Source organism: Vidua chalybeata, chromosome 31, assembly GCF_026979565.1.
Source record: "Vidua chalybeata isolate OUT-0048 chromosome 31, bVidCha1 merged haplotype, whole genome shotgun sequence".
NCBI classification, from domain to species: Eukaryota; Metazoa; Chordata; class Aves; order Passeriformes; family Viduidae; genus Vidua; species Vidua chalybeata.
Window position 1 is genome coordinate 1,406,176 of NC_071560.1, and position 13,259 is coordinate 1,419,434.

The 13,259-nt window shown below is 52.3% G+C and overlaps 1 protein-coding gene across 1 annotated transcript; it reads right to left on the reverse strand.

Moving 5' to 3' along the window:
- Positions 1 to 260: 260 nt before the first annotated feature.
- LOC128801723 (hydroperoxide isomerase ALOXE3-like) lies at positions 261 to 4,786 on the reverse strand. The gene is made up of 13 exons (XM_053967781.1): positions 4,649 to 4,786; positions 4,081 to 4,279; positions 3,927 to 4,008; positions 3,710 to 3,832; positions 3,508 to 3,611; positions 3,075 to 3,397; positions 2,795 to 2,998; positions 2,578 to 2,664; positions 1,859 to 2,028; positions 1,661 to 1,782; positions 1,469 to 1,569; positions 874 to 1,044; positions 261 to 657 (listed from the first exon to the last, which is right to left on the reverse strand). Exons 1-13 carry the CDS (start codon positions 4,784 to 4,786, stop codon positions 478 to 480), a joined length of 2,004 nt encoding a protein of 667 aa, XP_053823756.1. The 3' UTR covers positions 261 to 477.
- Between the last annotated feature and the right edge of the window lie 8,473 nt (positions 4,787 to 13,259).

Sequence of the window (13,259 nt, forward strand, 5' to 3'; positions counted from 1 at the left end):
CCACAATGAGGGGAGCACTGCAGGGGGGCACCGTGTCACTGGGGACCAGTGATGAACACTGTGAGCATGGGAGGAGGCATTGGGAGGAAGCACTGGGAGCACTGGGAACTCTGTCATGTCTCCCAGTTGCCTCAGTTCAGCTTCCCACTTTGAGCAGGGGCTGTGTGGATCCCTGTGGTTTTAGGGTATGCCTACAAGCAGCAAGGGTTTGATTGACAGCTGGCATTTATTGAGAGAGGAAAATGGAGTGGAGGGTGCTGAGGGGGGGTAGATGGTGGAGATCTCCAGGTGTGGGGTTGCTGGGGTTGTCCAAGTGCAGGATGCTGGGTGACAAGGGTTTTGGGGATGGCCCTGTAAGGGGTGCTGGGAGTGCTGGGTGTACTGGATATCCAGATGCTGGTGGTTCTGTCTGATGGGGGTGCCCAGGTGCAGGGTGCTGGGAGTGCTGGTGGTGCTGAGCAGGTGCAGCTCCTGTGCTCAGATGGAGATGCTGTTCTCTGTCTCCAGTGGGTTCAGGTAGTTGTATCTCAACTCAGCCAGTTGGTTCCTCTCCTCAATCCGGTCCCGGATCTCCTGCAGCCGCCCTTGGAAGGCCCGGATGAGCCGCCGGGGTTCCGCCTCTGTGAACCACTCCTCCGGATACTGTCCCAGGAGCCTCTGGAGGGAGACAGCAACATGGACCCTTCAGCTTCAACCCCTTGGTGCTGTTCAGGGGTTCTCTGGCACCCTGGTAGGTGTGGAGCAATGGTGGCTGTCCCCCAAGCTTGGTGACACCAAAGGTGATGACATCCACCCTTGTGGGCACCTCTTTCAGTTCTCCAGGCCCACACAGCTGTTTGGGGAGGCACATGGGGACTGTGGGACCAGACTCACCCTGTCCTTGAGTTGGGAGCTGAGGAGAATGAGGGCCACCAGGATGTTAGCAGTGGTGGCCACCTCAGGAATGGTGTCGAGGAAGTGCTGGAGGAAGGCCCGGCCCTTCTCGCAGGGTGGTGGATGGCGCATGGAGGACGGGGCGTTGGGGACGAAGGCCCCCAGATCATACTGCAGGGGGAAAGATCACTGCCGAGAGCATCCCCCCAAAAGAGCAATGGGTTGGATAGGGACATCCTCCCAAAATAGTGAGGGGACAGGTGGGAACATTCTTTGGCACAGAGAGGGGGTGGATGGGAACATCTCAGCATGGCAAGAAGATGGATGGGGACATCTCCAGTATGAAGAGGGGATGGATAGAGACATCATTCTGGCATGGTGACCCATTGGATGGGGACATAGGGTGAGGACATCCTTCCAACATGGAGATAGGATGGATGGGGACATCCTTCTGTTATGTAGAGAGGTGTGACATAGACATTGGTTCAGGATGGGGACATCCTTCCTGCGCACAGAGGAGTGGGAGGGGGACATGTCCCCAGCATGGCTCACGGACACCTGGGGATATCCTTTGGGTCCCTGGCCCATGTCCCACCTGCCCATTGTTTACAGCTGCATGCTGCGCTGAGCAGGTGAACATCACCATGGTGAGGAACTTGATGAGCTCCGGCACTGTCTGCAGTGATGAGGGAATACCTGGGTGGGGATGGGACAACCAAGAGTCTCAGGGACCTGCCTGTTCTTTGCCTCCCCTGGGGACATCCTGTGGCAGCCACAGGTGTGCTACCTGAGGAGGTCCTGCCCAGGAAGCCATTGGTGAAGATGTCCATCACCCAGGCCTGCAGTTCGGTGTCCCCGCTCACCGCTGCATCCCCACCATAGTAGAATGTCACAATGCCGGTGACAAAGCTGCCATAGGGACGAGGTGATTGTGAGATCCTGGGGCATGCCAGGACCACCCTCTACCCCCCAAAACCGGTCTCACCTCTCAATGGCTTCCCAGAGACTCATCCCATCATCTCGGTAGTGGTAGTTGGGGACATGGGACATGCCACGGTGGCGGATGTCATCAGGGAGGCACAGGGACGTGTAGGTCACCTGCTCCAGGCCTCGCTGCACCACCAGCAGCAGCCCCTCATAGGTCACCCCAGAACCCTGGGAGGAGGGCCACCCATGGTTTGGGAGGGCAGGAGGTGCCAGGCTTCAGTGTTCCCCAGTGTTCCCAGTACCCCAGTACCCTATACTGCTCCCAGGGTACAAGTACTCCAAGTACACACCCAGTGCCCCCAGTACTCCCATATATCCCAGTGCTCTCCAGTGTCCTCCACACCATGTTCTCTAATGTCTCCCAGGTCTCTCATGCTTCCCAGTGCCCCCTAGTGCCCCCAGTACACTACAGTGCTCCCCAGCACTTCCTGTACACCCAGTGTTGCCAGTACACGCCTGTACTCCACATTGGTCCCAGTAGCACCCCAGTACCCCCCAGTGTTTCCAAGGCTCCCAGGAGACCCCAGTGCCCCCAGTAGAATCCAGTACTTCCAGTGCCACCAGGAGACCCCAGCACCACCAAGACTCTAGTGCCCTCCAGTGTCCCACTGGACTCCAGTAGACCCCCAGTGTCCCCAGTACACCCCTGTGCCTCCCAATACCTCAGAGCATTCAGTGCCCCAGCAGAGCCCAGTGGTCTCAGTCCCCAGGGCTCACCTTGTCAATGAGGCCACCCTGGTTTATGAGGACACTGCGGGCCAAGGTGTTGATGTGCAGTGTGAAGTGGAAGTGGGGCATGAGGAGCTGAGGGAGGAACAAACACCTGGCAGTGACCAGGGACCCCTTCATGGAGCTGGGGGGCTGTCAGGTGGGGTGTAACTGCCCTCAGATCTGGGGGCGGAGAGCAGCAGGTGGCCCTGAGAGGGGACTTTACCTTGAAGAAGGGGTGACAGGTGGGCAGGTGGCGCAGGGTGGCGATGGCAAAGACCTCCCCAAACAGGTGAGTCCTCAGCAGGTGGGTGAGGAGCTGGTGGCTGTAGAAGTCAGCGTTGCGCACCCAGGTCTTGGCCAACAGCCAGTCCCACTCATCATCACTTGGCAGGAAGATGGGGCTGCAGGGTCCTGGTGTTTGGCTGAGCTGTTGGACACCACATAGTGGTCTAGGACCATTTGCCACCCTCCTGATAGCAGAATTTAGGGTGGGACACCCCTACCTGGATGGCGATGGGGCGCAGGAGCCCATCGGTGCCTTGGTGAAGCAGGCAGAGCGGGGCTGCTATGTACTGCTGGCGCCCATAAATGGTGTCGGTTGGGATGTCCTCCAGCACCTTGTAGTCCACAATGAAAATCCGACCTTCTTGCAGCTCCTTGCCCAGATCAGTGCCACCTCCCAGTGAGCCAGCGACCATCTCTGGTGTCACTGGGAATTTGAGCGGCAGCGTGGTGCAGCAACGGATGATGATAGGGTTGTTGCCATTGAGGAACTGGGAACCGAAGAAGTCATCTTCTTGCCAGTGCTTGGCCACATACTCAGGGACTAAGGGGATGGTCAGACATCAGCACCCACTTACCCACCCTCCAGGCACATCTTGTGAAGCCTTGAGTGATGCAAGGGGAAGGGCAGGGGACAACACACAAGGCACCCACCGATGTCCCTGCCCTGTGTCCGGGAGAAGATGGTGCGCATCTCATCCAGGCTGTTCCAGGAGCTGCGTCTCAGTAGGAACCCTGACAGAAAGTGGGAGGCCCCTCTACAGGGCAGAGGGGGGACCTCAGCACACTTCTTGCCTTGTCTGGCCCCTTTCCCTGCCATCGTCCAGGTCCTCCATGGCCTCAGGGCACTGCTTACTGGAAGATGAGGAAACCAGTGAAGTTGTTGGCCCTGATGCGGGAGAACTGGATGTTGGAGTCCAGCTCAAAGATGGAGTCCACGTTGAGGCAACGTGGCCAGCCCTGGGCGAAGTTCTTCCACCTGAGTGGGAGGGAAAATGGGAGCAGACATCAGCATCACTGCTGACCAGCCCACCTGAACAAAGCAGATCTTGTCCCCATGTCCCTGCTGTCACCGGTAAGCTTCCTGCCGTGCTGCCAGCTCCCGATGACGATGTTCCTTGAGGATTTGCAGCTTGTCGTCCACCAGCTTCTTCCCTAGAAAGAAGAGAGGTGTCAAAAGTCGGACCTCTGGCCATCAGAGGAGGATGGGGGCAGGATGGGTCCTACCTGAGCCCTCTCGCACTTCCACCGTGGTGACCCCCTCCAGCCACTGGTAGCAGGGGAAGCGATACAGGGTGCCATTGGGAGCTGTCACCCGGACATCCTTGCAGAACCAGGCATCCTCCAGGAAGAGCCGCCACTTATGCAGGCGGATGAGGACAATGGGGCCCAAGTCCTGCCCACAGTGCACAGACAGGCTCTTCTCCTGGAGAGGAGGAAATGGCTTCTGGGGGAATGGGCAGATGCCCTGTGGTGGCACTGGGGACATCAGCAGAGAAGGGGCTCAAAGCATCCACACTTGCTTCCATTGCCTTCAGGATCCTTATCCTCCATCATCCCCTCAAAGTCCGTTTCCTCCATCCTCCCAGAACACCATTCCTCCAATCCCCCTAGGACTACTACCCACCATCCTCCCCAGATTTTTTTCCTCTAGACCCTGGAACCCCTTTCCTCCATCTCCCTCAAATCCCTTCTCACCATCCCCTTGTATCCCCAGGACAGTCCATGCAGCCCCTCATGTCCCCAGGACAGCTCTACTACCCCTTGTGCCTTTTGTCCCTATCCCCATCCCCACCTTCCCTGGCAGGAACAAGAAGGAGACGGTGGTCTGACGGCTTTCACCATTGCTGCCCACCAAGGTGATGGAAATAGAGTTGTTGGTCCCAGCTTCCACCATGTCACCTGTTGCCACTGTCACCTTGTAGATGGCCATGACAAGCTGCAGTGATGTCCTGGAGATGCCTTCAGAGAAGAGTGAGGGGCTGTGGGGTGCAAGCCTGCTGTTTTGGATGATTTGGGTGTTGCAATCCTCATGGCCGTTGTGTGAGCGGGTGACGGGTCCTTCCTTCTCAGGGAGGTGTTATCAGATCACTGATACTGGCCAGCGTTGAGTATATCTGATCTCAGCTTATGTGGCCATGGGGACATTACCCAAGCGATGGCCCTGTGGGTGGCTGTGGGGACATTACCCAAGAAATGGCTCTGGGGATGGCTGCAAGGACATTACCCAAGTGATGGCCCTGTGGGTGGCTGTGGGGACATTACCCAAGAAATGGCTCTGGGGATGGCTGCAAGGACATTACCCAAGTGATGGCCCTGTGGGTGGCTGTGGGGACATTACCCAAGTGATGGCCCCAGGGGTGACCGTGGGCACATTACCCAAGAAACCGTCCCATGTTCCTGGCTATGGGAACATGACCCAAGCGATGGCCCCAGGGGTGGTCTGAGCCAAAGGAGGGGTATTCACTGTGGGCCAGGAGCTTCATGTGCCCCCACCCCAGGTCTCCTCCATCACGAACATCTCCAACTGTCATTGACAGGCAGGAAACAGCGGCGCCAATCATGGGTCTGGAGGTGGCTTTGGGGGCCAGGCCGCAGGGGAGCAGCACCATTGGTGGTTCCAGCACTGTGTCTGGGGGCACTTCTGGGGGGTGGTGAGGGGTGAGTGGGACCCCTGGCACCAGAACACCCCTGAACCAGCGTTCCTGGGAACCAGAACCTCGGAACAGCTATTGCCCAAAACTGTGACCTCCCTGAGCCCAACATTCCTGCACCCCATTGCCTGGCCCTGGCACCACTCTCCATCCTCTTTCCCAGCCATCCCACCTCTCCCAGCCCCCAGCCTCTCACTTTCCCTTGAATCTGGCACCCTGTGACCCTGTCCCCAAACCCTCCTTTCCTCAACACCAGTAATGCCCTGAACCCTCCTTCCCAAAGATCTCATCTCTCCCCACCCTTATCCCCACCTTTCCTTACCCTGGGACCCCCCCCGAATTGCAATTCCCAGCACCAGGAACCCTGAACCAGAATTCAAGAGCACCAAGATTGCCTGATACACCGCTCCATGCACAGAACAACCCTGAACCCCCTTTCCTGGCCACCCCATCTCTCCAGCCTCCAGACCCTCCTTTTTCTTTGTTCTGGGACCCCCTGCAACCCCATTCCTGCCTTTCTCCTTTCCTTAACACTGGGGACTCCCTTAGCCGCCCTTCCCAGCTGTCCTAGCTCTCCCTAACCCATGACTCACCTTTGCTCAACACCCCCTGAACCTCCTATCCTACTTCTCCCAGTCCCTGTACACCCTATTTCCTTGACCTTGGGACTGCTCTGAATCCTCATTCCTGTGCACTGGACCCATCCCCCTGCACCCCCAACCCCGGTACTGACAATTCCTGCACCAACTTCTCCACACCATGTCCCCCTGAACCCTTCTATATGGCATCAGGATGCCTATCCTGCACCCTTATCCTCTACTAATACCCCCCTACACTCCCTTTCCTGGCCATCACATCATCACTAGTCCCCAGCCTTCCCCTTTTCCTTGACTCTGGGACCTGGATCCTCGTTCCTGCCTCTCCCAGCCTCCAGACCCCCTGTTCTTTCACGCTGAGGACCTCCAGGTCATCCATTCCTGGCTAACCTGGGTCTCTTCACCCTGTGACTCCCCTTTCCTAGGGAACACTGGACAACCTTTCCTGGGCACAAGAACACCCTGGAATCCCCTGTACAAGACCCTGCACCCCCTTGTGAAAAATAATGCTAACTTTTACAATTTTAAATGTTTATTAACATTTAAAATATTAACAAAACAGAACAAAGGACTGAATAAGGAAAAAGGACAGCACTAAGAGCACATGACTATCTCCCATGCGCTCCTTTATAAAGTAGCTGCTCCCTGTTTTATACCCCCAGGGGGGAGGGGTGGTGTGTGTGTTTGCATCAGCCAACCCTGGCCCCTCCCACAGTCTGTCAGTCAACTGTTCTTTGCCGCCCATTGGTGGAGACTGCTTTCTTGCAGCTTGATTGGAGGGTCTGGTGTTGTCATGGCACGCCCCCCCAACAACAGCCTTCCCTATTCCCAACTGGCCCATGCGAGGGGCGCACCGACATGCCCTCCCTCCACAAGTCTTTCACAACCGACTTCACCTGTTGTGAAGTCTTTCACAACAGGGAAGGGGACTATGGGGGGAACAGAGGAGGTCTAGATATCAAATCACAATAACATAATTATACATTGATAACATATACATAATATTAATCTCTTAATTGCAAGAGCCAACTATTGTGTTACTCATCTATAACACCCTTGAAACCGTCTTCCCAGCAATGCGTACACTGTGCACCCCCTTATCCTGCACCAATCCCCCCCGGCACCCTCTTTCCCGACTGTCGTGGGGACAGGACATTTTCATGCTCATTATCCCAATCGTGGTTTTTGTTCCCTGTCCTCAGTTTGTTTTGTCTTCCTTCCCCCCCCCCCCCCCCCGGCTGGCTGCTGGCTTGCCGCTTAGCTTGCTTGCTGCTTTGGCTTGCTGCTGGCTGCATGCTTTGCTGGCTCTGCTTTCCTCTCTTTTTTCTCTGCTTTTCGCTGGCTTGCTTTTTTGCCTTTTTTTTTTTTTTTTTCCTTTCTCCCGGTTTCCGTTGTTCCCTTCCCCCCCCCCCCCCCCCAAGACATCGGACCTACTCCGGGCAGGAGCTCCCCCGGGGTCTGCGAAAGAAGCTGCGTACCCTCTGCGGCGAAGAGAGATACAGCTCAACCCTCTTGGACTGGTGAAAACATCTGTGGTCATCTTGGGCTATTTCTCTTGTGCTGGGGAATGTTTTTTTGTTGTGCCTTAATAAACAAGTTTTTTCCACTTTCCCCTCTGAAGGAATTCCTCCCGAACCCGGTGGTGGGGGGAGGTTGCGGAGGGTTTGGTTTCCTATAGGGGGCTCCTTTGGAGGTGTTTCCCCCTAATTTGTCCAAAACCAGGACACCGACCATCCAAACTCTCCCCACCCCAAGCCCCCCCTTTCCTTGGCTCCTCCTAAGTCCCTGTGTTCCCTCAGTTTCCCATCCCCTGCCCCCCTTTTCCTTGGCTCTGGGGCCCCCAGACCTCCTAAGTCCCTGTGTTCCCCCAGTTCCCCACTCCCTGCACTTCCTGGGGTGAGGCTGGGAATGTGGAATGTGGGAAGTGGGAATCTGGGAGAGGAATTCAGAACTGTGTTATAAATTGAGGTGAATAATTTGTTCAACCTTTCGAGAGTCAATCAGAAATTTATTGGTTACAGCAAACAATGGCAAGCAAACAGCGCTGGGTGCAGCCGGGGAGTCAGCGCTCTGCCAACGGCTCACCCCGTTTCCCCCTTCCCACAGTCTTTTTATACTCTTTCTTCTCCCGTGTCCGTGGTATTTCTGGGTGTACTCTGCGCTTGCGCCCTCTGTTGCTAGGGGGTCTTCTTTTACTCTCTGATGGTCGTTTGAGGAAGCCTCCTCTCTTCCTCCTTGGTGAAAGTTCATGGCCCTGTAATGATCTTTTCCATATAAGGTTATATGTTATATGCGCCTAAGTTCTAGTTGCACAGTCAGCTTAAATAATCAACATACTATCTAGTTTCTGTCTTGCGGTTTTCTGTTATCTACACAAGTCTTTTCCTTTCTGTCTTGAGGTTTTCTGTTATCTACACAAGTCTTCTCCTTTCTGTCTTGCAGTTTCCTTAATGATGAACAAAGAGTCCTTTCCAACTTATCACAACTGCAGAGCACCAGGATGGGGTTTCTCCTTCCCCTCCTCACCATCCTGTACTTCCCAGAGCCAGAATCTGGCTGGAATTTCAAGGTGGTGTTGAGTCACTGTGTCTGTCATCACTGCCAGCATCATCATCCTAATCGGATTTGGTGTCCTGGTAACACCCCGAGTTGGGTTGGAAAGGCAGCACCAGCAGCATTCTGAGGATCTCTCACCTTAGATGCTGGTCCCACTTCAGGTTTTCTATCCTTGTTCAAGCCCCATGAATTGCCAGCTCAGCCCCACAGATCCCATCCCTGCCCCATGGATCCTCATCACAGCCCAACAGATCCCATCCCATTCCCACAGACCCCTGTCAGAGACTGAAATATGACTTAAATTACTTTTATGACTTAAACATTTTCATGAAGGACTTTTGCCTATTGTAGCAAAACTATTACAAAAGCTGCAGAAACGACCACCACACCCTGAATAGGCCTCCTGACTTAAGCCCTGTGGCAGTTCACTCATGAAGATAAGCTAAGGTAACAACTCAGAGCTGGAGACATTCACAGAGCACAAGCTTAACACCTTCAGGGTGGAGATCACAACCCCAGGGCTAAAAGCTGCCAGACTCGAACAGACCCTAGCACCATAGTGATATAAGGAACTTATAATTAAATTTATAATTTGCTGTACAGTCAAGTATGTTAAAAACAGATAGTTCTTGCTTCACCACAAGAGGACTTTGCTTCTTTGCTACCATAAACAAGACTTTGTGTATTTGTTTAAAATTGATAAGCAGGAAAAAAATTGATCTGTATTTTGGACTATGGCCAGAAGCCTTGGAAAACAGCCAGCTACCCAGAGAGCATGTGCAAAGACCAGGTTAATCCAAAGCTCACCCCGAGGAAATCTGCTTTTACCCCTTTTACTTTGAGACATTAATTTTGAAGAATTAAGAATTTTAGGAAAGTTAAGATGATAGTTAAATTAGATGTTGCTGAGTTAGCGGAAGTAGATAAATAGGCTTTGCTCATAGTTAACAGTAGCCGTATCTTAGATAAGAAGATATCCAGGATCTAGTAACTCATTGCTTGTCAGCTTTATGTTTGGGTAGATGTGCTTATCATGAAAAACAGTTGATAAACAGATTTCTGTAATGAGCAGTTTCCACGTGTTCCCCAGAGACGCGGGCAGGGCCTTCTTAGTTCCCATGGCAACACTAAAAAAACTACTAACTCTAGCTAAGTACCGATATTGAAATGCTAATTAGCTAATTGCTCTGTTTGTTTTCTCTAAATTACCTGGAGATAACTGGCCTCCCACCCCTCCACGCTGCCATTCTGGGACTAACATGCAAATAAAAACCCCTTAGGATCATGGGAGTATTTTTAGGAGATAAAAAGGACTATAAATCAAAAACTGAACACAGTAGAGGAGTCTAGACAAATGCCCTAGCTGAGGAAGAGGGAAACACATCCCCTGATTGACTTTTCCCTGTCACCATCACCTAAGAAAGAATAGACTATGTTAGGCTGTGAGAAGCAGGAAGACACAGGAGAGAGGGCCCTGGTGCTGCCACCACGGAAGGAGCAGGGACAGCTGTTTTTCTGGATTTCAGCAAGAGACTCTGCACGCCACGCCTCCTCACCCTCTGGCCACCAGTGTGCCACAAGGAAAGAAGGGACAGCTGCTACTCTGGACTTCACTGACAGAACTCTGCACGGGAAAGCTACAACTGCGGGGGCGAGCTCTGTGTCGAGCCCCCTGCCCAGGTGATCTTTTTAATAAAGAGCTGAACATTTAATAAAGGCATTAGCCCTGTTCATTTAATTTCAAGGACACAAAACCAGTTACAGACTTCCCATATTTGAATAATCCATTGACCACAGGAAAACTACAAGGATTCATTTGTCACGTTTGCATTAGAAAAGTAGAAAAGTCAGAACGAAGAAGACTTATTTTACTTCATTTTGGAGACCCCTCCCCAAAATGGACCCCCGATTCATTTCAGGGAACAAAACTTCACATGATTAATAGCCTTTTTGCCAATTAGCACATGAAGCAGAGCAGAGGAAGTGACAGGGATATGAATATGCATTCATATTTTATGTATTCAAGACTTCTGTAAATAAAAAGGCTTTATAATACCTGTGATTTTTGCAGTGCACAGTAGGGAATTATCCCACGTGCAGCCCGGCTGTTGCAATAAACATACACTTTCTAACTTTAAACTGTTAGAGAGTTTTTGTCCGTCTCAGATATTGATATTAGATCGATGTTCATATTTTAGTAAATCAATTTCATCTGACGACCCCTGCCCAAGACCACCAGAAGATAGTATGCAAGCACAGAACGATAAGAAGCTGATTACCATACGAAGAGGGGGTAGGTGGGGTTAGGCTATGAATATGTATAGGCGATGTTGAAATCTTCACAAATAAGTTTCCTTCCTTCCTTCCTTCCTTCCTTCCTTCCTTCCTTCCTTCCTTCCTTCCTTCCTTCCTTCCTTCCTTCCTTCCTTCCTTCCTTCCTTCCTTCCTTCCTTCCTTCCTTCCTTCCTTCCTTCCTTCCTTCCTTCCTTCCTTCCTTCCTTCCTTCCTTCCTTCCTTCCTTCCTTCCTTCCTTCCTTCCTTCCTTCCTTCCTTCCTTCCTTCCTTCCTTCCTTCCTTCCTTCCTTCCTTCCTTCCTTCCTTCCTTCCTTCCTTCCTTCCTTCCTTCCTTCCTTCCTTCCTTCCTTCCTTCCTTCCTTCCTTCCTTCCTTCCTTCCTTCCTTCCTTCCTTCCTTCCTTCCTTCCTTCCTTCCTTCCTTCCTTCCTTCCTTCCTTCCTTCCTTCCTTCCTTCCTTCCTTCCTTCCTTCCTTCCTTCCTTCCTTCCTTCCTTCCTTCCTTCCTTCCTTCCTTCCTTCCTTCCTTCCTTCCTTCCTTCCTTCCTTCCTTCCTTCCTTCCTTCCTTCCTTCCTTCCTTCCTTCCTTCCTTCCTTCCTTCCTTCCTTCCTTCCTTCCTTCCTTCCTTCCTTCCTTCCTTCCTTCCTTCCTTCCTTCCTTCCTTCCTTCCTTCCTTCCTTCCTTCCTTCCTTCCTTCCTTCCTTCCTTCCTTCCTTCCTTCCTTCCTTCCTTCCTTCCTTCCTTCCTTCCTTCCTTCCTTCCTTCCTTCCTTCCTTCCTTCCTTCCTTCCTTCCTTCCTTCCTTCCTTCCTTCCTTCCTTCCTTCCTTCCTTCCTTCCTTCCTTCCTCGAAAGACTACCACACACATTACAGCCTGACAAGGACTAAAGCTCCAGAAAGACAACTCGCACAGAAAAATGTGCTGGGACACAACCATATTCTTCATGTCCCCTTCTTATCACTCAGATTGTGGTGCTGTGTCAAACGTCTTGGACATAGAACAACTAATCTAGTGAGTCCTTCTCTCCCAGCACATTTCACGGAATGAAAGATCCATGGAGAGTTTGGCCTCGGTGAAACAAAAAGGATATGAGTGTACCTAAAGCTGAGGAGAAACCGTGCATAGCACACTGTGGATGCATGAAGTAGACATGGGGAAAAGCGGCAAAGCTCAATGCCATCGGTAGGGCTTCAGTCCTGTCCAGATCACATAAGGCAAAGAATGAAGTGGCAGAGCACCGGGCTTGTTTGCACAGTGAAAGGAATTGCAAATGTCCAGCAGGAGCTCATTCTCAATTTGAGTCCACTGAGAATGCTCTTATTGCTTGAAAAGCAACATGAAGCCATTAGACTTCATCACAAAACATGGAGATTAGCTCTTTTTTACATTCTCAGTGTTTCAGAGTCTATGATAACTGAGTCCATAGACCACCTAGAAGCACATGTCAAAACAGAAGGCATTCTTTACATACCCCTTCTCCGAGCAGCCCTGAAACTGCGCACCACACACTACATCTCTGTACTTTCTTTCTCAGATAGATATGCCATCACATTTTCCACTCTCGCAGCTCCATTGCCAACTTTCAGCAGATGCTCTTACAGAAGAAAGCTCTGTAAGTAAAAACAAGTGCAGGGCTGCACCATCTGCTTGCCACACGTAAGTCATATCAAACTCACTGGTGCACTGGGTCCTTCCCTTCTCCACTGCAACTACCATTGTGTTGTCTGGATCTCGGAGCCTAGATGAAAGTGCAATTGTTTCCACAGAGGGCTGAAAGAAAAATCGATAGCAGCAAGAAGAGCTGTCCTTAAGATTCTTGCTTGAGTCTGTAACATGAATTCAGCAGGCAAGAAAGTAGCAGCCACCAGCTTTTTGCAAGCCTTTATGCTACACAGGGGGGAGCTGGACTCGAGCAACTGGGACACGTGATGAGGTGTCCACTGCTTCCAATGGCCCCTCCTGGTGCTCCCAGTGCCTCGCCTCAGTGGTCCCAGTTGTCTCTCTTCAGAGCTCCCAGTAGGACTCCCTGGTTCCCCTTCCTGCCCCCAGTCCCAACCAGTGCTCCCAGCTGACTCTCAGTTCACTCCTGGTGGACTCAGTGTTGCTCCCTGCAGCGCCATCCCAGTCTCACCCCTTGTCTCACCCTACTGCTTCCAGTGCCATCCCCACGTCACTCCCAAACTGTCCTCAGCTCTCCCAGTTCTCTTCCAGTGCTTCCAGGGTCATCCCCTGGCTCCCTCCACATCTTTTCAATCTCTCTTGTGTCTTTGGCTCACCCCAAACTGACTCCAGCTCTTTCGGATTCAT

Coding starts and splice junctions, on each gene's coding strand:
- LOC128801723 (XM_053967781.1), bottom strand. CDS start 4,786: ATGGCCATCTACAAGGTGACAGTGGCAACAGGTGACATGGTGGAAGCT. Junction 2,029..2,577: donor AGGGTGGCCTCATTGACAAG/GTGAGCCCTGGG, acceptor CCCTCCTCCCAG/GGTTCTGGGGTGACCTATGA. Junction 1,045..1,468: donor CAGCTGTAAACAATGGGCAG/GTGGGACATGGG, acceptor TTCCCCCTGCAG/TATGATCTGGGGGCCTTCGT.